This window comes from Takifugu rubripes, chromosome 20 (assembly GCF_901000725.2).
Source record: "Takifugu rubripes chromosome 20, fTakRub1.2, whole genome shotgun sequence".
NCBI lineage: Eukaryota > Metazoa > Chordata > Actinopteri > Tetraodontiformes > Tetraodontidae > Takifugu > Takifugu rubripes.
The window spans coordinates 14,873,405-14,899,840 of NC_042304.1; the positions used below are offsets into that span (position 1 = coordinate 14,873,405).

Here is a 26,436-nt window from a genome sequence, read left to right on the forward strand (position 1 = left end):
ATGGACACCGTCTCTCCTAATCCAGACCAGGTTTTCCCCAGAAGGTGCTCCAATTGTCTATAAAGGCCACCTGGTTATCGGGGCACCACCGTGACAGCCAGCGACGAAGCGATGACATGCGGCTAAACATCTCATCGCTGGCCAGATTGGGGAGGGTGTTGCATCTTCCCGTCTCCTGTCTTCACTTATTGCATGATTGATCGGTCAATATACCGAAGAGTTAGCGGGAGAGAGTGTTTATGGTTCATGTTCTCTTGGTGGTTTGTTTCTTTTAACTGCTTATGCTGCCTCAGTGTTAATCACAAAATTGACCTGTAATGTAAAGTTGAAGCACACGTCACCGCCATGATACAGTCAAAGCTCGTTTACCAGATTACAGAACATAGATTTTTAGAGTAAAGTACTTGTAAGACTAGTGGAATTAATGTTTTAGGTATATAAGTTCTTTGTTGCCCCTAATAGTATTTATAGCTTCTTCTCTTTGCCCATTGACTGCCCTTTGCTGCCGTGGTTCCAGAGGTTTAGTATGTAAAGTTAAAATGACTTTTATGAAAAAAAGGTACTAAAAGTTCTTTTTGGTTTATGTTTGGTGTAACCCGATTCGCCTTTCTGAGCCACACTACCTGTTTTTTGGCCAATGATGTTTGCTCTCCAGTGTTTTTGTTGTCCAGTGGCTCTCTTCCTGTCTCACCCTCTGTCTCTGCATAATAGATGAGTGGTAAAGGAGAGGTATGAAAGTCATCGTGGTCCTTTAGAAAGTGCTCTAAAAGCCTTAAAGAGGTGTTTAGTGGTCACAGGAAATGGGGTAGTGAGGGAAGAACTGGGAGAGGAGTGGGGGAGGTGGATGGATAAAGGGTGAAGGCAAAAAGGAGTAAGTAATTGATTAGATTTAAATCTGATAGTCTACTTGCTCAAATTAGGTAAGATGAATGTATCATATTCCTAAATTACTTAGAAACTTAAATATCCATCGACATAAAGATTGTGCGTCATCTTGGAAAACCATGCATGAGTTATTTTATCAAGGTTCGTTAAATATTAATAATCCATCAATTGTCTGGAGAGATAAAGTGTCAACAATGAACACAGTAAATAACTGATGTTATCGCTTTCGATTTATTCCTGACATTCCTGCCAATGCGGGTTTTTCCTTGCATTAAACGGGGAAAAAACACAAACATAAAAAACCCAGAATTCATTTTTTGGGAGAAGTGATATATGCGTAACAAAGCTGTGTATCATAGAAGTCTTTTGGAGCATAAGATTATGGTCAACCCACACAACAAACTGGCTATTCAGTACAACGCACAGTACTTTCCCTAAACACACCCTGCTCCTGTATAGATTACCTCATTATATTTCTGCCCCAGGAAAGTTCCCACTCTGCCTGCTTCATGGGATACTCTTTGACTGTGTGGGCTCTTTTTCCAGTGTTCTCTTTGCTCTGAACTGTAATTTTTCTCTATTCTGGTTCTGTTGGGCAGGCCAGGCCATTTTTAGGTGGATGCTACACACAAGTACACTATGAGATTTGATCACAGTTTCACAATTTTTGTGTGGAGCATCTGTTGCTGAGTGGGCAGTGGAGAGAGGGAGCTATTAAAGCTTTTATTAAGCCAAATAGGAGTTTTATTTTTAGGAATCTTCACATAGCTGCTGTTAATTTTCACCTTCTCCAGTGAGATGCTGTACACCTGCTACTTTCAAATGCTGTGCGGCTTTAAGCTGTAATTCTTAAGTCAGGGGATTCTTGGGATTCTTTATTTTCAGGAAAAAACCAACAGCACAACACCGAATTGGAGAGAATCGATGCTTACAGTGTTTTCCCCCTCCATGCCTGATTAATATCGGCAGAAGTAGCAAAGAGCATCTATTTAGAGCCAGCCCTCATCCCAGTGGTCACAGTCTGACTCCAGCTCTGACCATTTGCTGCTTCTCATATGCTGTCACGCTTCACTTTTCCTTCTTGTTTTGGTGGACATTTGTTGAAGGAAACGCAATGCAGGAAAAGGTTTTCCATTTCCATATAAAGTGTGTTAAAGTAGACGCCATTGGCTGATAAAATGTGACGCAGACACTTTACATGTAGTTGCTGCTGCCAAATCACAGTCTGTCATAGATCTTAAATCATGCAGCATTCTTCAATCTTCTTTGCTGAACTTTTTCATCACAACTCTTATGAGGAATTGGGCCATACTGTGTGTAATGCTATTTTTAGACACTGTAGTGCCACATTACCTCTCAACACTCATCCCAACCGAAGTAACAGGTGGACAATGAAGAAATGCACATGACATCATTAGAACGTCATCAGGGGAACCAGTAACGAACTTCATGATGATCTCTGGTCACCGGGTAACCATTAAGATGGCATCGGATTTTCTGAGTTGAAGACTCAGAAACAGTAAAGTAAAGCTTTAGATTTCAGAGTGTGAGGTGTTGCATCGCCTTCTGTGTGTGGGATGAAGTCTGCATAGCCGCTTTATTCTACCCCCCCCTCTCTCTCTCTCGCTCTCTCTCGGTTCTTTCCCTGTCTCTCTCTCTCTCTCTCTCGGTTCTTTCCCTGTCTCTCTCTCTCTCTCTCTCTCTCTTTCTCTTTCTCTTTCTCTTTCTCTTTCTCTCTCTCTCTCTGTTCTTTCCCTGTCTCTCTCTCTCGCTCGCTCGCTCGCTTGCTCGCTCTCTCTCGGTTCTTTCCCTGTCTCTCTTCCTCTCTATCTGCAGATAATCAACACAGATTAAATTGACCACAGTCGACTACACCTGCCACAAATGAGACCGAACACAACATATTGACATTTCCATCGTTCCCGCTGCATTTAAAATAAATGGTTTTGTCACCACTGAAAGCTTGGCTTATCAACATCGACGATATCAATCCAAACGTCACTTTCGTATGGATGCATTGCAGTAAATTGCAGGTTGATTTAAATAAGTTGTCTCTCACTTGACCTATAATTATTTTGCTGTATTGTTAATGTTTCTAGATAAATATGCACTTAACATATCAAGCGTTAATGGCATCCTGGGGGCGAGCACCATTCTTCTAAGTTTTAACACAGATGGATGGGTGAATAGATGGAGTGAGCGCTGCAGAAATGATGAAAGAGTGCCTTGACCTCACTGACCCCTCTAATGGCCCCTTGGAATTTGCAATAATGAGATGTTGTATTGGATTTCAGATCATTAAATGGAATTCTGCAGGAAACTTCTTTTCCCCAGACATCCCTGGACCTTTGCCAGGGTGAAACAATGCTTTACCTGATGCTTTAAAATGCAAAAGAATGACGAGTAAAGTAATCAGTAACATTTGAGTTAAAATGTAAAAGCTGTTTGTACGTCACAGACAGATTTTTATGGCAAAGTTTGTGGATGACCAAATGTAAGTTTCTTGTTTACTTGTTTGTGTCCGGTGGAATGCATGACTCCAGAGGGAGTTAATGATGTTTCCCTTCACACTGCATTGTGACCTTCCATCCCCATCCCAAAGCAAACCTCTGCTCTAAATGAATACTGATTTATGGTGACATATTATGTGCGGCACTTGGTGTGATATATGATAATGAAGATCTTATGATGTAACCTCACATCACTGGATCACCTGCCAGGTCCATTTAAACCACAGCTCTGCCAAGGTCCAAGGCAATGCTTTCACATCATTTGGGTGTGAGGATCAGGCCAATGAGATTCCAAGGTAGAATCTAGAGTCAAGATCAAGTAAAGTAGCCAGTTTTCAAATGCTCGTTTTGAAATAAACATAGAATTAGAGTCGTCAAAATCATTGGATGTGGATTTGACATATCACAGCCTTGGTGAAAGGGATTTAAAAGCTTCGGTCAGTGGCTGACAAAAACTCTGTTACAAAATCGCGTCTGATCTGATCAATTGCATGTCAATTATTAGTTGTTTCAATCTAAATTCATGTTTGTTTCATTTCACTTTGATATGTTTTTTTTTTTTTTTTTTAGAAATATCTGCTTTTTGTACCTATATTTTAGTTCTTGTGCCTTTTTCAACCAAACACACGAAGTTTACAGGACAATTTAGCAGCTAAAAATGATCAATTCTGCTTCTTCGTTGTTGCTTTTCATTGTGGATACCAGATTTCATCTGCTTGCTGCTGTTTTGGTATTTTAATCACTTCCCTAATCTCTAAGGCTACCGATAAGGCAGCAGCTCTGATGAGTAGCATCGACATGTCTGTGAAGGTACAGTTTGTTCTCCTTGTTGATTCACTAAGTGGTGTTGACTGCCCCCTGCTGGCGGTGACACATCCAGCTGAATTCATAATCGGCGTTCTTTAAGCTGGAATGTTGCTCATCAGATTTACTGTTGACATAAAAACTCAATCTACAGCCGCTACTTTTCCTGTTTGTCAGACTGATGTTTAAAAGTCAGTCATTCCAGTTTTATCATCTGGAATGTTTGGAATAAAGATCCTGGAGGAAGTGTTTTGCATAAAGGCTGCAGATTAGCTGCATAAACCTACAACGTTAATATATTTAAAAGGTTCATATTTGACTGAATAGCACAGTGCAGCGAGGCTAAAATGTATTGGGGGAAGTGTATTCTGGCTAACATCACTCAAACACCATGCCTTTACTCATTTATCCCTCCCCTCATGTATTTTTGTTTCATTTCTCGTCTTCCCCCCACAGCCCACTCCTTCCTTCCAGCCTTGTATTAGTGATGGCTTCATTTTTCTGGGATGCTAACAGCCTATTTTCCTTGCTCATCCTCTCCTGGCTGAGCGAGTAGCCTGCAGCGCTCACAGCACTTTACACAGGGAACACTAACAGAGACGCTGTAGCAGCCCTTCTCTCAACTAACCTCTTTACATCTGTTTATGTTTTCCACACTGGTTCTTCTCTTTAAGCTGCCTCACTTTCTCACTATGTTGGTTTGAGGCAATGTACAGCACATATTAGCTGACATATAGAGATTTAGACCCAAATACTGCAGCATTGTATGTATCTGCTGTTCTGTTAACAACCCAATGTGGTTCCTTGTGAAAGGCCAGCTCCAGAAACCCAGAAGCTCTTATTAGATTTATGTAAAGTCTTATCTGTCTGTGCTGTTTTATATTGGTATTGCACCGAGGTGCTCAGCACAAAACCGTCAGATACATTTAAGTCATGTCAATGTACACGTAGGTGCATAAATACAGACAAGGCAGCCCCGGCAGAAGAGATTTGTTAAGACATTTGCATGACCGATATAATAGTTTTAACAAGCAGCTCATTTACATTTTAACACGAACCTTCCAGAATAGAACTTCCATTCATTTTAGCACATGACATTCTGCAGGGGAATTGCCAATTAAAATAGAAATGAAAGTAATTCAATTATTATGTGATATGTGATGGTATCATGTGTATGCTTTGTGCATATTTTGTGTGTATGACCGGTACCCGAGCAGGCTAGTCAAGACTTTAATGTTTGTTGTAGTCAAAAGATAAAGAATAAACTTCAACACAAAGCAAAGCTGCACATTGTCTCAAGGAAATAGGCCAACATATAAACACCCCCCTGACACACACACACACACACACTGATGCTCATGCAGCAAGCATTTCGTAGACTGTGTTTCAGTGACCCAACCTTTCTTGTGATGTGACACTAAAAGAGAAACAAGACAAAGGTTGATAGAAGGGACCACTCTCCACCAATCGCAGAGCTCGCCTTACTGTGCACACATTCATTCCCCGGCTGAGCCACGAGTGCTGTTTCACCATCCCTTGTTGCCTATTGATTAGTCATGCCTGGCTGCTGTCATGTGCAGAAGTCCCCTAATTGGCTAGTGCAGGAGAGAGGGAGAGATGTTGTGAGTAGAAGGGAAGAGAGGGAGAGAGAGAGCGAGGGCTGACACCGGCAAAAAGGAGGCAGCATCAAAAAACAAAGGTTCTGCATAGTGATGTGGCCTAATACCAAATGTTGATAACGGAGAGAAGAGAAGATGAAAAGAAAGCAGAGGAAGGGGATTTCTTTCTGTTTTATTCCATTTGGATGGATGAAATGGACCTAAATGGAGCTGTTCTGAAAACATCAGGAAATTTCACATCGGGTGAACTCTGGAATACATGGACAGAATTGCAATGACCACAGGGACGCGGAAAGTCGGAGTATGCTGCGAAATGAGAAACATGAGCTCCTCCGAGTTACGTGGTTAATTAAATTCAGAGGCTAATCACTCTCCGGGAAAAGACAAACCTTTCTGGAGTACACAAATGGACTCGCATCTCCTCTGGAAGTCATTAAATCTTGAGAGAGAGAGAAAAGAAGAAGCTCAAGTTGTCTGAGAGGTCCTGCTGTCTTTTTTTACTTCCTCCCAAAACTTTAATGTGACTGCTGATCCTGTAAGATTTTGAAAGTGAAAAAAGCTGAAGAAAAGGAAGATGCCTATCCGTTGCTGATGAATGCGTCCTCTGCTTTAATTTATAAGGGCAAAGAAACACAACTGTGATTTCATTTTGAGGTCTTTATTATAGCGAGTTTACAACTTTGTAGTTTCATTTTCTTTATATTCTGGTGATTTTACCAAACAAGGACAGACGGCAAGGAAAGAAAGGAAGATCGGCTTTGTGTGGCAGAGAGAGGACTAAGTTGTGGAGAGAAATGACCTAAATTATGTGGACAGTTCCGATTCTGAGGACCTCCCTCTTGTCTTTCACTAGATGATGCGGTAAGGGCGGCATAAAAAGGTACAGGCTCCTTGTTAACACTCTCGATACATGTTCCGTAGCAATGACTACCTATTTTCATGGCCATGAGTTCTGTTGTAGTCCAAAGAAACCCAGCAGTGGCACAACCAAAGGAAAATCCAGCAAAGGAAAATCCAAATCAGCCAAGAGTCATTCTCACCCAAAGCACAACCAGAATTTACTGCAAATACATACTCCAAATAATCAGCCGCAAACTTCACCACTGCACTCGCCAAAACACCGCCACTGTTCGCCAAAACACGGATGCCATTCGCCAAAGCTTCTACTTCCTTCTCCATCTCCAAGCTACTATCACATAGCACCGCCGTCTCCAACGCGTCAACTGGCTCCACCGTCTCCTAATTGTCACCTGACTCCACCATCATCAAATCACCTACTGCACTCGCCCCGCTGCCAGCCACTCCGTCTGTCCCCTAGTCATCATCAGCTGCACCATCACTGTCAAAACCACCCGCCAGCATCACCAAACCACCTGCTTTCTTCCCAATCCACCCATCAGATCTACCATCACCAACATCACGGGCCACCACATTCACCCAGTCATCATTCCTTCCTTCAGTACCGACACCATGACCATCCTCCTCCTCTTCCACATGCCTCCCAGTCACTATCCATCCACCCATTTCACTCCCCACAGCTCCCGCTATGTTCAGCATTGGGAGGGTATGGGTGGAGTACATTGCCCACCAACTTGGTTACCAGAGGATCTAAAGGAAAGATTCCTCACCAGAAAGACAGCCTGAAGAAAACTTCCTCAAAAGGCAAAGCCAAAGGAAAATGGGACAGCAAGCCGTGGCCCAATGACACTTACATTTGGACATCACGCTCAGTGGAAACACCTCAGCATGTGCCACACATTCATCATTTTCCTCAAATACAAGCCCATATTCAGGTAGGTTTGGGGTCCATAGTTGGTAGTCCATGAATCCCAGGAAAGTCTGATGCACATTTAGTATAATACTTTTAAGTAGACGCTGATAAAAGGGGTAAATTCTGACCAGGAGGTATGGTCAGAATCCTGTACTGAATGGTTTAGGAACAGTTGTCTATTTTATAATCAATCCACTTAGCAAAGGAAAACAAATTAGCTTGCCACCTGCCTGTTATTAGCTGTTGACTGTCTGCTGATTGGTTCATTATCGTACTATACTGCTCTGAGCACAATGATCAGTGAAAGCAAGTATTGCCAGGCTGATTAGCATGATTAGCATGGCCATTCTCATTTGATTAGTGTCAGTTTCCATCTGATTACCTCATTAGTCTCTCAAAGTCTCATTTTACATGAGGAATGGAGTGGATAATGATATTACTAGTCAAAATGTGTGTGTGAGTGTGTTCTCTTTTAAAGATTTGTGTGTATTCAGTGTTTCAGTCTGTAGTCGGTAACAGCATTTAAAAGAGGGACGGCTTTATAGAACCCTAAATGCAAGGTTAAGAGGGTTTTTGAGCAGATTAACACACACTCAGTGTTTTATATGCTTAGAAATATAACTATGAAAGTTCTTTTTTTCCATCTTTTTTTTTATGTCCTTCAGATGAAAAGATCTGAGTGGAGCTGATGTGACACATTTACAGGATATTGCACCCTTTTGTGACTCCACACCTAATGTGCGTCTAGCTGGATGTAATTTACGATATGAGTTCATTTACTCAAGTACTACTCTACTTAGTAATATTGAGGCTTTTGAATTAATCTTTTAAATCTACTACACCCATTTTGTTTTGGAAATGCGAGTACAAGAAACTACTCGCAGGACTAAATTGTGTGCACCGTTGTTGCGTATAAATTACCAGATTATAGATGCACACGAGGTCACAACCTGCTTCATTATCATCCTATTGCTGCATTTTAGTGTTTCTCTTTGTGAAGCAGAACACAGGACATAAACATGCAGTTACCATCACAACCATCTCGTAGCTTTATTCAGTGTCTTATATAATAACAGCTGCAAGTGTCAGCCTGACCCTTACTGTCTCAGCAGCATCCCTGAATGTCTTATTAGTGTTCCCTCACCTACAGTAATAATCTACCACTCCGTTTCCCTTCCTGCCATTCGTTTTTCTTTACTTTGTCCCTTTCTGTGTTTAGTTGTCTCCCCACTGTTGTTGTTGTTGTTGAGCAGATTTGACTCCTCCCACCATATTTGTAATCCTTCTGATCCTCTGCCCTGCCTTCCTGCCTTTTCCCATGTGGGATCAAGCATTCTGTCAGCTCAACTGACAGTTGGACATGTGTTCATGAGAGAGAGACAGAGAGAGGAAAAAAGAGAGAGAAGATAAAGGAGTGCAGAAAAGGGGGGTGATAGCGATGGAGATTAGCGCAGATGCATAGATGCCATCGTTGCTCTGTTGCCCTTTGATTTTGTGTGCTCTGGACGGCCGTCCATTCGGCTGGGTGGCTGTTTATACACTTATTTTGGGGATTCGGAGCAAGACTGCAACTCTAGATTCTCTTACGTGGATTGATTTCCCCACTTCTGGTTCACAGGAGAAGACGCGCTGAAGATGCCACACTGTCAAGCACCGAATGCTTGGAGAGAGGAATAACTAGTGTGTGGAGGGACTGATTTATTGTTGCCTGTGTAAGAATCCAAAGGAATAGAGACTCAACTGCTGCAGAACCTGGTTACAATGCAGTCAAATAGAAAGTACATAGCAGAAGAGCAAAACAGAGTTGTTATGGTAAAAACATAATGTGGGATGCACGACCAGAGCTGTTAGATTATAGTAAGGTTATTTGATTTAAGGATTGTGCAGTATGTCATGCGGTGTATCCAGCCGTTCCGCTGTGGTAATCTGTAGCAGATGCATTCAACATGCTGTACCAAAACATGAGACGAGTAAGTGGAACTCACAGATTTCACTCAGCATCGTGTTCTCTGGCTCTGCAGGTTTGAAACGACACATTTCAGATGGCAAAATGTTTAATTGGTCCTTTTCCTTGGCAGGCCAACCCCCCTCCAGTGGTGGTCAACGCCGACAACATCGACACCCCTCCTTATGTGAGTACTCTTACATATGTTAGAAACTGTCACCGGTAACAAACCTACCTGGGATTTTTCTTTGCACCTTAAATGACCTGAACTCATGCACATTCATGATAAGCATTAAGAAAGATAGACTTGCTTATATGGTGAATATGGTGACTCTCAACACAAAGATGATTTATATGCAGAAAAGTCATCAAACACAATGTTTTAAAACTTTAATTTCTCGGTGAATCTAAACATTTTCTACCCCATTAGAATGTTGTGTCCCCAATTTCTAGGGAAAACTCCGAATTAGATGGATCCAGATGTCATTTTACTGGTAGCCAGCTGCCTCCCAGAATCAGGGCCTGTTATTGTTAGATAATTTTATTATGTAATTACCGGTACTGTGGAATCACTCCCCGCTGAACAGCCGGCATTAAAAACCCAGACGCACATATGGGAAAGGACAGACTCGAGCTATATTTAATTGCTGTGAATAGTTTCAAAGCAACTGTTTTGGATAAGAAGGCATCAGTGTAGTGATGCAGGCCGCCGCAGATGCTCGTTTCCACCTACAGCAGCTTTTTAAAGCAGAGGGAGCAACTTTGATCGCTGTATAAGAATGTCACCAAAATATCCACCTCTGTGAATTAGCTTGGAAACCCGAGGTTTTGTTGCCTTATTCTTCTGAACGATAACATCACATTCTAGGTTTCTATGACCTTTTAACAGTAACAACATGTAGAGTCTTTGTGACTGTGGATAAAAGCAGACCTACTCTTGATGAAAGACTGTGCCCTCTATTTGAAATGACAGAAATTCCAAATCTGAACTAATCTGACTCCACAGAGGCCCAGATTACAGCCAAAGGGATTACGTAGACCACTGGGATGCCACTCGTGCGTGCGTGTGTGTGTGTGTGTGTGTGTGTGAGGCTGCAGTTAAAGCAGGACCAAGATGCTCATCTCCCAGTATAAACTCAATGTAAAATATCCAATCGTCTGAGACTTGGATCAAATATACTGTCATTCCTTGTTCTATTCATTTAGTAATCAGATAAGGATGAGCTGTGTGATTGGCTGCTGCGTAATTCACTAGGGATGTTCTTAAATATGACATCACAGGCACATCATCATTAAGTGCGCATTACAGGTTTAATCTTGGGGATTTCAGCGTCATTCATAAATGATCGAAGGTCTAATTTCCCTTTCGTACAAAACAGATATTTTACCAATTGTTGGACCTGAAGGTAAACTAAATCCACACATTGTCAGAGGCATAGTGTGTTTTGTGAAATCCTATTTGATAAACATAAATGGATCATAAAAAGAATACGATTTGAAATTATTTAGAGGCATTAAGTGTCGGATTGATTGAAAGACATCTTGCTATTTCATTGCATTTTTTAGTGACTACACTGATCTATCTATAATAATCTATACTGATTAATGCATACAGACGCAGTGCAGAACAATAGAAGACATTATTATGATGTACATTAAAGCTTAAGCAAGATTAGATTATTATTATTACTATTATAATACCTGCCAACAAAATGAAGAATTTTCTCCTTTTTGATGCATTTGTTATTTGTCTTCCTCACCAGGTCAACGGAACAGAAGCAGATTATGAGTATGAAGAGATCACGTTGGAGCGGGTAAAAACGATGCAATGACCATGCAGTACATGTATTTATACTGTGTAAACCCAAATAAATAATTAGCCATTGTTCATTTTCCACTATCGATTAAACCAGACAGAAAAAAAACAAGAAATGTTCCATCATATAGAAGTGAGAGTGGGAGAAATTTAGTGTTTTAAACATTTTTAAACTTCAGCTTTGCATAGATTTGTCTCAAGTCCTTTCCAGCTTCCCTTCCTTTCTCGCAGTGCTGGCCTGTGCTAGCCCTGTTTCCCCATCCATTCATTCCCTCGTCCCTCCTCCCCTACATTCTTCTTCCTGTTTCTCCCGTCCCCGTTCTCATTATATTCCCCTTTCTCTCACCTGCGGCTCTCTCCAAATCTCCCTCACTCTCTTTCACTCTATTCTCCAGTGACCTGGTTCTGTCTGCTTGACAGGATCTGCTTTAAAGACACTATGACCATCCACGCAAATGCCTGCACAGACACTAGCCTAGCTTTAACCCTAAACCCAGCAATAAAATATAAGTGTGAGAAATATTCATAGTGTGATAGCAACCAAACATAGGTAGTGCCTTATTACATTCTGACTGAATTAGTTCACAAGATATTAGCATAATTTACCTTCACAGGCTGTATGTTTTAACACATGAAAACCAATGTTGTTGCGTTTCTGTGTAGGGTAACTCGGGTCTGGGGTTCAGTATCGCAGGTGGCACTGATAACCCTCACATTGGGGATGACCCCTCTATCTTCATCACAAAAATTATACCTGGAGGGGCTGCAGCCCAGAACGGGCGACTCAGGTAGGTGCTCGTACAAACACGGGTTTACCCGGGCAATGTGTACTTTAGCAATGTTATTTCCACTGCTTATTTGTTATAAATGAGATGGAGTGTATTGATTGATTCTTACTGCAGTCATAAAACCCATGAATGAGTGTTGAATTCTCAACACAAGAGTAGGTTAAAGGTCTTTTTTCAGCGTCGTAGACGACATGAGGTTGCAGCAGTGCAACGCTGCCTGCTTCTGAATGACGCAGCCATGTTTGTACAAGAAATTTACCTGGGTTTCAAATAAATGCACATGTTGTCATATGTACACAAATATGTGTGCAGTGTACACACAGTGAGATTATGTCACTTGAAAATTTGTCAGGGGAAACACAAATGATTATATAATCTAGGTTAATACAGTTGGGAAAGAAAGGGGTAATACAGTTGTTACACTTTAATTTTCAAAGCAGCAGAATGTAATGGTCGTATAGTGTTTGACTCTTCGGTTGACGTCAGTGCTGTTTAAACAAAATTATAATTTTTATTCTATCAACTTCAGTTCCTTCCATATTTTGGCACTTTCCTGTACAGGGTGAATGACTGTATAGTCCGGGTGAATGACACAGACGTCAGAGATGTGACCCACAGCGGAGCTGTGGAAGCTCTGAAGGAGGCCGGAGGTCTGGTCAGACTGTGTATACGACGCAGGAGGAGCGTCACGGAGAGAATCATGGATATAAAGTTGGTCAAAGGGCCTAAAGGTGACAACAAAAGGCAAAGTCGATCTTAATAAAAATGTAAAAGGAATCGGAATAATTAACTGCGGATGTTCATGTCTCAGGTTTAGGATTCAGTATAGCAGGCGGACTTGGAAACCAACACGTCCCAGGAGATAACGGCATTTACGTGACAAAGATCATCGAGGGAGGAGCCGCACACAAGGATGGACGGCTGCAGATAGGCGACAAACTCGTTGCCGTGAGAACCGTTTTCTCCGCTACACTGACTAACTAATCATGGTAGATCGCAGCAGACGTTATACTCACGCCACTGTGCTGTTCATCAGGTGAATAGCTCCTGTTTGGAGGAGGTAACGCATGAGGATGCAGTGGCTGCCCTGAAGTCCACTCCTGATGTCGTTTACCTGCGCGTGGCCAAACACACGTCCCTTTTTATCAATGACAACTTCCCCCCGCCAGATGTCACGAATTGTGAGTACGCATGCTCCTCTACACACACGCCACGCATCGCCTTGTGATATCAATGCGATGTGCATGCATTACTGAAGCAGAGAGGACAAAGCATGCTAAATATAATGCTAAATATTGAACAATAATTACAAAAATGAGCTGCTAATAGACTTTATTGAGTGTTGATAAAAGCTGCAAGCCTACTATTAGCACACTGAAACAGCAGAAGTTTGCTTGATTTGACATTTCATTGATTCTCTTTTTGTGAACTTATGAGAGACGTAGTTTGTAGGCCTTGCTCTGGAGTAGTCACTCACAACCTTCAACACTGAAAGACATTAAAAAAAGAAGATGAACCCAATGTGTTTGTCCCAAACAGCTGCGATCATCATCACAATTGCACGTTGTGGATTCAACCAAGTGTTTTTGAAGCCGCAGTTCAAAGGCTCAACCAGACGGCTTCAAACGTGTTACGTAACAGTCTGATTATCAGACTGGGTAAATTTGGTCCTCTGGATTACAGCCAGATGTCACCGCTCCGAATCAGGATGCTGTCAAACGACGCGTCATTTGTCACTGTTGTGAATCTGTCACACCATCAAACAACATAAATCACACCACAATCGTACAGATGATTGCAACAGTTTTTGACTCGTTTGCTCACGAGCGATTAGATTACATAATTATGTGCACTGTTGTACTGGAGCTTGCACTGTACATACTTGGATTAAATGTTACAGTACGAGTACAGGCCTGATGTGACAGTGTGAGAAAATGTTGATATGTTATCTTCTCAGCATACTCCTCTCATCAAGATAACCACATAAGCCCTTACATGAGCGGCAGTCAGTCTGTAAGCCCCGCCCCTCTGACGACACCCAGATACTCGCCACTGCCCAGGACCATTACCGGAGAGGAAGAGATCTCCAGGTGAGACCTCACGTCAGCGCTCTTTTGTTTGGTTCTGAGACAGTTTACGCCTCCTCGACCAAAACTGAACACTCAAACAAACTGATGGTAATTTATTAGTGATATTAATAACTTCACAATACATCCCATCGCCTCTCAGCTGCAAATCTGAATATTGGAAGAATATTTCATTGATCTCCATTGTGTTTGTACCAGGTGTTTTTCAAACCTTTTAACTGGATGCCAAACTAATAACTTTAAGACGCAGTCCTATATATTTGTAGCTTCTTGCTATGGCTCACATTTCAAAATATTCAAGCAGGAGATATTTTTTTCTTATTTCTCATGTCTCACATCTTTGCTCTTAAGTGGCTTTCAAACTCAAAATACAGTATGACCTCGTCCCTGCCGTGCTCTGCTGCTGTACGTGAGTTTGTGTCAGTGTTTGTGTGTTTCCCAGTGAAAGGCAGATGGCACTTTTTGTCGGGCATGTAAACTAAGGTCACATCTGCACACACGCAAACACACAGTTACCCTCTCAGTGCCTCTCTACTGTCTTTAATCCATCATAATGCACAGATTACAGCCTATCAGAGCCCTTGTCACTCAACCAGCATCACCGTGGTTACCAGAACATGACTCATTTCATCATAGCCCTGTGGACCAATCAGACCGCATTGATTATAATAAATCTGATAAGCCTCAGAACAACTGCAGACTGTATTTTTAGTTTGGTCATTTTTTTATGTGCTTATTCACATATTCTGATATTTTTGATTTAATGTTGACCAAGTGGTGAAGATGCTTTTACATCAAGGATGTAATTATATAATAATGATAATAATGAGAACCAAACATTACATCACAGTAAAACGTCCCAAACAGCCTGTAACTATGGTTGGATGCAGGCTGTAGTCACTTTAGTCAGCAAAAATAGAACAATGACATTTAAAGAATTTTCTGCTCCAGTGAGAGAGGTAATGCATTTGTGATACTGATGCATGGATAAATAAATAAAAGAAAGCATATGAAATTGTACACAATGGATGTAAAAGTAGATTTGATTTTTTTCTACAAACGTATGACGTGGAAGAGAAATGCAGGTGTACGAGAGAGTGGCGGTGCAGCAGTTCTAACATGTTGTTATAGCGACGCCTCCTGGTCATTGCAGAGAATAAAGCTTTTTAAAAATTGTTCTTCCCTTTTTAAAACGATACACAGTTAGAATTATGTACACACTATCATAGTTGTAGTTTAATATTTTTAAGTAGCTATTTTGCACAGAAATAACTTTGGTTATTAGTCATCCCACCTTTTACAACACTACAAAACAATAATGCACATAATACATTGCACAGTATTAGTTAAACCCTTAAACCTATGATTAGATGTGATTTTAAAAGAGGGAAAATCTGCTAATGCTGTGTTTGAATTGTATTTTCTCTAGGGAACCCAGGCGGGTTGTGCTCCAGCGTGGTTCCACAGGTCTTGGTTTCAACATCGTTGGAGGCGAAGATGGTGAAGGCATCTTCATCTCCTTTATTCTTGCCGGAGGCCCAGCTGATCTCTGTGGGGAGCTTCGCAAGGGAGACCGCATCTTGTCGGTATGTGGTATTGTAACATATGGCATAAATTATTACTTTGTATTTACAAACCTTTAATATATAATGTAGCATCAGTTTCGAGTCTTTTTTCAGCTCACTTTTTTTTTTCTCGCCAAGGTAACCAAACAGTAAATTACTGACTGAGTAATATAAGATTCATTTGCCAAAGCTCTAATTTATGTTCCATAGATAGTAAATATAGTTTGAGCTGTGACTGGTCACCCACGTGGTACTGACCTTCTCTGACCTGCACATGTGTTCATATTGATCCATGTGTGTTTGAAGGTGAATGGTGTGGATTTGTCCAGTGCAACACATGAGCAAGCAGCAGCAGCTCTGAAGAACGCAGGGCAGACTGTTACCATCGTAGCACAGTACAGACCAGAGGGTGAGTGCATGTTCCATGTCATGTGGTCCTCTCTTTTGATATTATGGCGAATGATGTAAAACGCTGTAACATTAATGCAGCCGAACAGACATATTTCCACTGCATTTAAATCGATGGGAACCATCTTGGGTTTTAATGGGGCACGTAGCACACATTCAGAATTGGCCAAAAGAGGGCAGCAGATACTGTTTTGGTTTTTTCCTAATTCCCTGGGGCGCGGGATTCATACAGTTTCAGGTTCAAAAATACAGTTATTATTTTTTCTAAATGAAGTTTGAAGCTATTGTCAATGCCGATTAAGTCATAAAAAATATTTATACACTACAGAACAAATACACAGCTCTGTTTAGGGGCCTTACATTAACCCTTACCCTCACCTTGAAGTTTAATATTAAATTTATAGCACCCAAAGACCAAATTTAGGATCTCTCACATGTAGAAACACACACATTGAATCTATATCACACAACTCTTTTCCATCATGCGCCTTCATTCCCTTTGTCTACTGGGAGTGACTGGAAGGGCTGCAACCTAGAAAACCTGCTTATACCTCGGGTTTGATCACTTTCCGAGTCACCCTGAAACATCTTTAGTGGAAGCTATTGCTCGTATAGTGTCGTCTGTCTGTCTGCTGGTGTCAGTACAGTACATGCATTATTCAGTCTGAGAGAAGCTGCAGTAAGGTGTTCCTACAGGAAAGATGGCTGCATGATTCACTGGATAACAGCGCCTCAGGAAGTCTGAGCAGAAAATGAGGGGCAGTATCCATTAAGATGTATTGGGGACTGTCAGATTATGATGAGGTTCCCCAGCAGCTGCACTATGCAGTATGCAAATTTACTGGAAGGGTATGAAGGTAATATATGGCTAATGAATTCCAATTCAAGAGGTCTTTTCTGTGCCGCTCTAAAATCAGCATTTTGGCAATAATTGTTCATTTGATTTTAGCTGATAAGTTTCTGAATTACTATATGGGAGATTTTAGGGCAGTTTGTGGGAAATTGTGGGGGTTTTTTTTGGCAATTCTTTTGTTGCCCTTAATCAGTCTGATTATATTTTTTGTAGAAACAGACGCACATATTTAGACCTAGAAATTAGTTCAGCACCATGGACAGCACCTTGGGTTTTTTTTTTTTTTTTTTTTTTTAAACATTTTTGGGGGGTGTTAAGAAAGAGAGAAGACTGTTTTTCCAAAGGCCTGTTTTTCTTTTTCTGGAATGGCTTCAATAGAACCATGTGTGTTTTTGTGTCTGCCTCGTGACTCTGATTAGTGACTGCTGAAAGAACTTTATATCAAACCTTCTGTCCACAGTGAGCTTTGGCCCGCCTCTATGTGGTTTTGCATCCATGTTGATCCCATTCCCGTGGTGATAGCATGTGGCTGCTAGCAGTGTTCCTCCTACAAATACACACTTCCCGATGGTATGTGCGGAAAGGTGTCTCTCTCGGTGTGTGTGTGTTCAAGTCTCCTCCTGTTGTTTATTTTAACTCAGATGCCCATTGTAGCCAAGCCCAACATGGTTCAGCACAGGGCTGCATGTGTGTGCGTGCTAATTTGGGTGGCCTCACAGTCGATTTGAGCTGATGCAGCAGATAAAGATCTGTGTCAATTTAAAGAACAGCAGATGATGAGTATTTGTGTGTTTTTCCTGCTGAAGTTCCTCATTGCGCTTCTGGCTATTTTAAGCCATTTTTAGCCAGACCTATGGTTCTGACATTTGTTTGAACTGCATGGGCCCTACACCTAGTATTATGATGACTGGAATATCAGCACTAAAGGCTCACATGCAATGTCTATTTTTAACCTTTTACTGTTCTGCAGAGTTATTGATCAGAAACCAAGGATGGATGGTCAACAACCCCACCAAAACAATGCAATATTGACTTTGGAAGCTCCTGTGCCTTGGTCTTGCGTCTTGGTGTGGGTCTGTAAATGTCTGGAGGTTGACACCAGTATTAGTCACTAGGATTACACACAACCGCCACAGAAACTCGACACAGACAAACACACACTCGCCACACAGAGGTGGTGTCTGTCAGCACTGAGGAGATCTTTATCTTTTTTCTCTTGGCCTGCTTATGACACCTTTTATTTTATTTTTTGGGAGTCCTGCTCTAGATAAGGAGAGTATTAAATTTAGCTGTGTCTCTGCGATTTCAGATAAGAAGTTGTGAGAACAGACTTATTATGTTACCGCGTACTGTAAAAACCTTCCACTTGTCACACTGGTTCCTCATCAACCACAAAGTGCGTTTAGGGGATTGTAGTTGTCAGGGCTTAAAATGATGTGACTGATTTACAGCGTGTTGCCATTCCACTGTCATGCTGAGGATAACATTAACCATCTGCTTTGCATTTTAATTTCCTGTTTAGTACATTAATCTGACATCTTTTCCCCTTTAACGGTCTCTGTTATTTTACTGCCACTATGATATCAAATGAGCTGCCTTTTGTTCTGACATTTCCACACTGAGGTGTTTTTTTAACTTGCCTTTGACATGTGCACCTTACCGATACACATGTGTCTCCAAAGATCAAGTATAGCAATAAATACTGATTCTGAGCCACACTGTATTGTATTGCTTGGTATTAATATAACCTGTGCTGTTATTTACAATGAATAGAGATGGTTGTTTTAGTATTGAAGGGCTACATTTATCACATCTCCAAAGTTTCAGGAACACAAAACACTTTGATGTAAAATATAAAAATACTAAATAGTAAAAGTGACTTGATGGGTATGAAATGGGTGTCCATCCAAGTTTCCCCCAGAGCACCACAACACCGCCTCATCATTGATTTAAATGTAACACAGGCAGCCCAAAGTAAGCATGCCAGCAGTGCTGGTAAAAATAGCACACAATAGGTTCAGTCCTCCCTGCAGAAAAGCTAATTATGCATTGTCAGCCCATTAGTGTATTTACTTGAGGCATTTATTGACAATACATTCACTTCAGCGATGGTTAAATACTGTAAATATTCAAACAGGAAAGAGGGATTTGAATGAAAATGATTGGCGCGGTGCATGCAGCCTTAACCGGAGAAACGTTTGTCTCCAGCTACGGAGAACGTCTGCCAGCCGATGAACGGAGTAACAATACTCCTCCAGGGAAAGAAGGAGAGAATGAAGGGGGGAATATGATCCCTAGACCCATTTGTCTTTGTCATCACCCCTCCCCCCAGATCTTCTTCTCCTCTTCCTTCTCTGCTCTTTCCCCCCGTCAATGGTGCCTTGGTTTGACCCTCTCTCCTTTGCTCTCCTCTATTAATCTGATAATGCTACACTGAGGCGATGCGTGTTGACAGACACAGTCAGATGCTGATGAAATGAAACTTCTATGATTTTGATGCGTCACCAAAGGAATAGTTTGATGTCCACAGTGAGAGACAAGAGTAGAAATGTGCCTTTGCTTGATGGAATTATGCTAACCTGTTCTGTATCATGCTTGTAGTGTATCCCGATGTTTCTCATTCAGGTAACAGTTTTTGTGTCCGGTCTTGTGAGAAACAAGACCAAATACGAGACAAATCAAACCGGACTGAACACGCTTCGTCAAAAAAATCCAACAACCAGTGTTGTATAAACGCGTGGAAACAGAAACACCTAAATCCAGCAGAGCATAACAAGTTGCTGACAAACAGCGGCAGATAAGGTGGTTCTGATTTTATTTATTTATGTTCTGATATGAAAATCTATACAAGCAACATTAACTGGGGTTTTAAATAAGCTTCAACAAATCAATACTTGCTATAGGTGTGTGGGTCTAGATGGGTTGAGGGGGAGCGATTCCCCCGGGCCAAAGTAGGGCAGGAGAGCCTGGCATCGACTCAACTTCCTGCACGAGTGACCCGAGGAAACTGTGTATTTGTGTGCGTGAGTGTGCGTGTGCATGCACACGTTCATCTCCTCCCTCTAGCAAGCTGCTGTCAAAAAGGGGGAGGAGCAACATAACGGCGAACAAGAGCTAGGGGAAAGGAGGAGTGTAATAGAGGGAAAGAGAGTTAGCATCTGTTGTTTCCGTGGCAGCTGAACAACACGGGGCTGATTCCACACACACACACGCAGGCTTCCTTTCTGCATACCTACACACTTTTTTTTTTAAACTCCTATTTGCATCCTGCTCCTGTGGATCTCTCGTGCGCTTCGGTTAGACCTTTTCAATTATCTCTCTTTTTCTCTCGCTCATGCATACACATTTATCCATTCACAAGCAGCACAAACTCCTTCCTCACAGAGACCCGCTTTCTAAATCACGCGTAGTGGCGTCGCATTGTAGGAGCGTTGAGCCTGCCTGGCTGCCTGCAGCATGTGAGTACAGCTGTGAGGGACTTGGAGAGAGAGAGACTGAACTGACTTTAACATCGGAACATCACTTTTCATTTCAGTCCACTTTGAATCAGTTAAGTTGAGTGTTTTGGGGTGTATCTGGAAAAAAAAAAAAGATTGGTTTTACTTGTGATGACGAGTGCTGCTTGTGTTGTCGTCATGTTGTCTGCCACGTTGTCTTCATCTCATGATTTGATATCAACAGTCCCTCCTGTTTTGCTGCTGGATTTGGAGTTTAAACTGAGTGTGATCACGGCTGCAAGGCATCTCGACAGTCTACGTATCTTAAAGCTTGATGTGATCAGAGCGTCGGCTTTGACAGCTCCAGCGTTGTTATTGTTGTCTTTGTCAGTAATCAGAAACATAATGTGGATAACAAAGAGAAGCAGCATCTTCCTAGCGCTCAATCATTCATCTGTTTTAGCTGTTCTTTTATTCCACTCCTCTTGTTTTTATCCTCTCTGTCCTCTGTCTGTCTCGCTCTCCCTTGGCCATACTGTAATCCCATAACACGGCACTGAAGCGATGCATGTTGACAGGGACAGTTAGATGCTGATGATGCAAAACATCATGCAATATCTGGCAATTATTTTTTTAAATATGTCAAAATGTGACGATAGCTGGAAGGAATCCATCAAACAACCGGCCAAGGTGAAACTATTGAAGGTTGCTGTTAAAGGTTAAAGTGTTTTGTCCTCATTGTGTTGGCAATGGAAGCAGAATACTGCATAAAAGGTAGCCTGTTTGTTCTTGTCAATCTGTGTGTGTGTGTGTGGGGGGGGGGGGGGGGGGGGGGGGTGTTAGACTTTTAATGCATGACCACTGAGTGATTGAATTACTCAGGGTTAATTAAATACAGTGGTCCACAGTAATGGCGTACACACAGATACACTCATTCACATACACACACACACACCAATATAGGGACGCTCTGCAGAGGTGGCTTTGTCATCTGAGCCTAAGCGGGTGAAGGAAAGCCGCATGACGTTAGGGGAAAAGAACTTTCACTTTTTACAATAGTCTGTTGGTATAAAAATACAGTTTTCCACAGTAAAGACTCAGAGGTCACCTTAATTCATTCCATTTCCACAAGGTGCTTTTCGGTAACTAATGTACACTCATGACTGAAGAGGCACGGTGACATTTATACAGCTGCTAGAAAAAATGGGTCATAAACTGGAGGGTTTTGTATGTGAGGATAGGAAAGCACAAGGCTGCTATACTTGAGAATATGATTACATTTTCTATTGATCGGTCACTGGGTTCACTCTTTGCTATTCTAAAAGTTGTTTTCTGCCATAAACACATAGCATAAGATTAAAAACCTATTATTGCCCAAGAGTTGTGATGTTTGGGATGCATGTGTCATATTAACCAGGTCTGATGTAACCAGAGGTAACGCTCACATCAAACAGACTATTAGATTATTGCTGCAAGAATGTTCAGATTGCACAATTATTTCTTTCACTTGTGTCTGTGCAAGTGTGTTAATGTGTATTGGTAATACGGTAGTTGGGTTTCCCCCGTGCATTCATCTAAAAATACACTATCTTCATGTACTACAGTCATTTGTAAGAGTTGTACTTTTATATCAGCCTTTTAATGTGTTTTAGTTATTTATTTTTCCAATAGGTCGTGTCTTTAATAATTTGTCAAGTCTAATATTTTTCCTTGCGGGTGTGTTTGTAGAGTACAGTCGTTTTGAGGCAAAGATCCATGACCTGAGGGAACAGATGATGACCAGCAGCATCAGTTCCAGCTCCACTTCACTCCGTTCCACGCAGAAACGCACGCTTTACGTCAGGTAATGTAAACGCACTGCTGACCTGCTGGCTGCAGGTAACTTGATGTATTTGTGTGAGCTGCTAAAAATAGACTGTTCTGCAATACACAGCCACATCCAGGTAAAGATGTCATGTATTCCCCCTTTATTTGTCTGTATCTAGTTTCCTTGCTGTTCAGATCTTCTTTATCAACTCTGCTCTGTCAACTTCAATTTTTAACATTATTTCTTCAAGAGAATCACAGCAAAGAAAAAGTATTGATTTGGTTGTAGGTCACTGGGTGCAGGTAAGCCAAAATGGAGTTCTTGGAGATCAATACATTTGAACGAAAGACAAGAGAGGTGACTCCTAATGGCCACATTAATCATTAAATCCACTGGTTACAAGGACTGTCTGTCTGTCTCAAAGCAAATTTAGCTTCAAGTGGTTCAAAATACAGTATTTTTGCTACACTCTGCACCTTGTAAATGCTCAGTGTAAGTGTCAGTCTTGCAATGACTTTGAATGTGTTGAATATTCAGACAAATTACGGCCATGGTCTCATGAGGTTAGAGATCTTCAATGACAATATTCCACCTTGGCAAAATCAGACCGTGCTCATTTCAAGGTTATGGGAAATAATGAAGTAACTGCACTCTCACAGCTCATGATAAATCACTGTCGTGCACTAATCGGGCTACGGTCCTGAAATGGCCAATCTGCTGCCAATATTACAGAAAACAACATGGTTGCTGATTGGTTGCAGAGACATGTTGGTCTGTGATGCTCTGTGCTGCCGTATGTACTCATGCATTCATGAATGTGTGTACAGGCAGAGAGAGGCAGTGTGAGGCACACACACGTAGTAGTGTTTTTGTGCATGTGCAAGACTCAGACTAACCTTTTCTCAGAGGAAATGTCACTAAGACAAGATCACATATGTATGATGCAGTGTCTCTGTCTGGATTCAGACTTGGTTTAGCTTAAGGTTAGGATGAGGGTTGCGGTCCGGCATTTAGTACTGACAGTTAGGATGAGGGAAATGTATTATACACAGACGTATAAGGGTGCGTGCGCAGCCAATTATTTAGAATGACTCCCGCGTGGAACCCCATAATGTCGTAAACCGGCTCTGTCATCTACATTCTGCAGTATGTCGCCCCTTTCCTGAGATTCCAGAAGTTGCCAATGGTATTTGGGCTGACATTAAAACAGAATATTATGCGTAGGCACAGGAGCTGCACTTTGTTTGGGAATCCGCTGTAACTGCAGTTTTACTGCACACCATCTGCATTATGAACGTGCACCCTGAGATGAGGACAGTGTAAAACACTATACTACAGTCATTACAGTTCCCCTTCACTTGATTAATTAAATTTCCAGAATCCATTTGAGAATAGAACCAAATTGACTCAGAGGTATTCAGTGTAAAGTGGCTGCTGCAAATTCATTATCAGTTCATAAAACCAGTCTGTTTCGTATTATATTTAGAGTCCTGGAATTCCTCCCTGCAACATTATGTGTCGTGCCAACTCATCACTCATTTCTGCTGTTCTACATATCCACTTGAGGCAAACAAAACAACACATTAGTAACAGTTGGTAAACCAAAAGTCAATATAGTTATAGCTTGGTCATGTTTTTCTTTGATAAAACAACGAAATATTAAAACATCTCAGGTTAGAGCGGTGTCCGCGTGTAACTAATTCACTGTCTGGAGCTTTTCTGTGTGGCTGCTGGTTCCAGACCTTAAAAATAACCCTCATCTATTTGTGATGGGAAGAGTCAGATGCCACCACAAACGATATTTAAACACCGACTAGTGTGAGATCCATTCACATAAAGAATTCCTCTTAACTCTAAAATCAATAAAGTTTTCACTGGAGTGGTTTTTCTAATGGTAGACTCCCAGCAAACCTCTTGGTTTCTGTCTCCAGTCTGTTTTATTGATGAAGGCAGGGGGGACTTTGGGATGTCGGTTATTTCAGCTCTACTTCCTTCACACGCACGCACGCACACACACACACACACATACACACACACACACACACACACACACACACACACACACACACACACACACAGTGCTGGCCTACTTTCCAGGGTCTTTTCCCTCTGGATGAGTTTGAAACTCTGGTCACAGAGACAAATTACAACATACACAGGGACACACAGATACACACAGACAGATGCATTTAATTACACACACACACACACACACACACACACGGGTATAAATGCAGAGAAGAGCTCATTATTGAACTGATTAGGAAAGGAATTAAGCTACAATTTCACTTTAATAAAAATGGAAAGTCTAAATAAGTCTGTAAGTATTGTGAAATTTCCTGTATTGATTTGATTCATCTGACTGACATTATTGTACACTCTTACATGTTTTGTTGAATTTTTTTCTAAAAGCCCCACTGTGTTAAAACTGAATACTGTGCAATTATTCATGGTGTGAAAAATGTGTGCACAGTGCAAAACTACACAAGCCGTGCAAATAAAGAAAAGTGCAGTAAACTACATAAAAATGACTAATGTGAATATATCTGGGGGTTTTTTCTCTGCAGAGCGTTGTTCGATTATGACGGAAGTGTCTCAGACCTCAGCACGGCTAATCAGGCCCTGTCGTTTCATTTCGGGGATATCCTCCATGTGAGCAGCGCCGGTGAGGAGGAGTGGTGGCCCGCCCGTCACCTTAGCCCCCCTCCTCCAAACTGCCCAGAGGTCGGAGTCATCCCCAGCCGCAGGAGGTCCGTTTAAATAACTTTTGGAACACTTCCACAACTGTGTATCTTCTGGAAGATCTGGGGTGGGAATGAATCCTGCTCTCACCCCCATGTTATTAATTATCTCTCAGGGGTATGGGTGACAGACAGAACCTGATAGTGTTCTGAGGTGGGATTTTTGGAGGAATGCAGAAATAGACGAAGCACAGAAAGTCGGGGCATGAAAGAAGGAGCTGAGGAAACAAGGATGGGAGAAATACAATAAAATGGAAAACCGAGATTGAGTTGAAAGTGTGAAGATTGTCAAACAAGATTTTCAGATTGGGAGTGTCTGACAGTACTGATACAGTCTCTTGTCCCATATTTAAAGCATAAAAAATATTCCAATGCTTCTCTGCTCATCTCTTATCTGCTCAATTTGGAACTAAACTGAAGCAGCTGATGTGTAAATTTGCTTCAGTAATGGGGGATTTGTTGAGGAAACTGGGCCACTGTGGCTGGTTCATTGTGGGTCTCACGTTAGTTGAATTTTCTCAGTACTTTTACTAAAAAGTCTCAGCAAACATGTACACAGTTTTAGTAAATTAGATAAAAGTACAGCTACCCAAGGTGTGGATATAAATAAAGACATTTGCAGGAACATTTAGCTCAATAAGTGAATGAATATTAGACAATGAGCTGTTAGAGGCTTCTGTCTGCACAGTAACTGCAGCTGTTCTTCTATGTTGCTTTGACATCAGAAGGTAAATTGGAGGGAAGTTAAAGACAATGCAAGAAATTTTGGAGTGAGAGGAATGTATAAGCCAATAAGCCAAGAATAAGAATAACAATAAGCCAAGCGTGAGCCGCCATTGTGGTTTAAATCTGGTGGAGGAAGAAAAACACTTTGTTTGTTTGCATTGTTACTTCTTAGTGGACTTAATCTGCTTTCAGTGACAATTGTTTGGCTGTTTACAGACATCTGAGGGCTAAAAGCTGCAGAACTCAATGCTGAATACACAGTTGACTCTTAGCTTAAATTATGAAACAAGGTTTTAGCAGAGAAATGTCCCGGATCACAGGCAAGAAATGGCACCACACAGGAAGTGCCGAGTCTAAATATAAATGAAGCTTATAAAACTGAACCAAGATATTTTTGCCAATGAATCTTTTAAATAGAAGCACAGCCCCAAACAGGCAGACCAGTTTAGATAAGCGTCCATTACTTCTGGTCTCTGTTGTCCAGGAAAATTATTTTTTTATCATTCATTTTGTTCATGTTCAAGTTTATTCACAAAAACCCTTATCTATATGCTTCCATCGAATATAGGATATTAGGAAATATATTATTTAACTTGATTAAATTCAAATAATTCGATTTACAAGCAATTCCTCTACACAAGATTCGAGTCATTATGATTATTGGGAAAACTCAA

General features: G+C 41.4%; 1 protein-coding gene across 5 annotated transcripts in view; it reads left to right on the top strand.

Annotated features, from left to right (window-relative positions):
• The window catches only part of LOC101067056 (discs large homolog 1-like protein), a 60,967-nt gene that overhangs the window by 29,062 nt on the left and 5,469 nt on the right, over positions 1 to 26,436 (top strand). For all 5 annotated transcript variants that reach the window (XM_011615081.2, XM_029828222.1, XM_029828223.1 and 2 more), the window contains 11 exons: positions 9,668 to 9,721; positions 11,298 to 11,348; positions 12,014 to 12,138; positions 12,700 to 12,869; positions 12,950 to 13,086; positions 13,175 to 13,319; positions 14,096 to 14,228; positions 15,655 to 15,811; positions 16,097 to 16,199; positions 22,217 to 22,331; positions 24,863 to 25,045. In XM_011615081.2, coding sequence (XP_011613383.2) covers positions 9,668 to 9,721; positions 11,298 to 11,348; positions 12,014 to 12,138; positions 12,700 to 12,869; positions 12,950 to 13,086; positions 13,175 to 13,319; positions 14,096 to 14,228; positions 15,655 to 15,811; positions 16,097 to 16,199; positions 22,217 to 22,331; positions 24,863 to 25,045 — 1,373 coding nt within the window. The remainder of the gene's footprint in view (positions 1 to 9,667; positions 9,722 to 11,297; positions 11,349 to 12,013; positions 12,139 to 12,699; positions 12,870 to 12,949; positions 13,087 to 13,174; positions 13,320 to 14,095; positions 14,229 to 15,654; positions 15,812 to 16,096; positions 16,200 to 22,216; positions 22,332 to 24,862; positions 25,046 to 26,436) is intronic.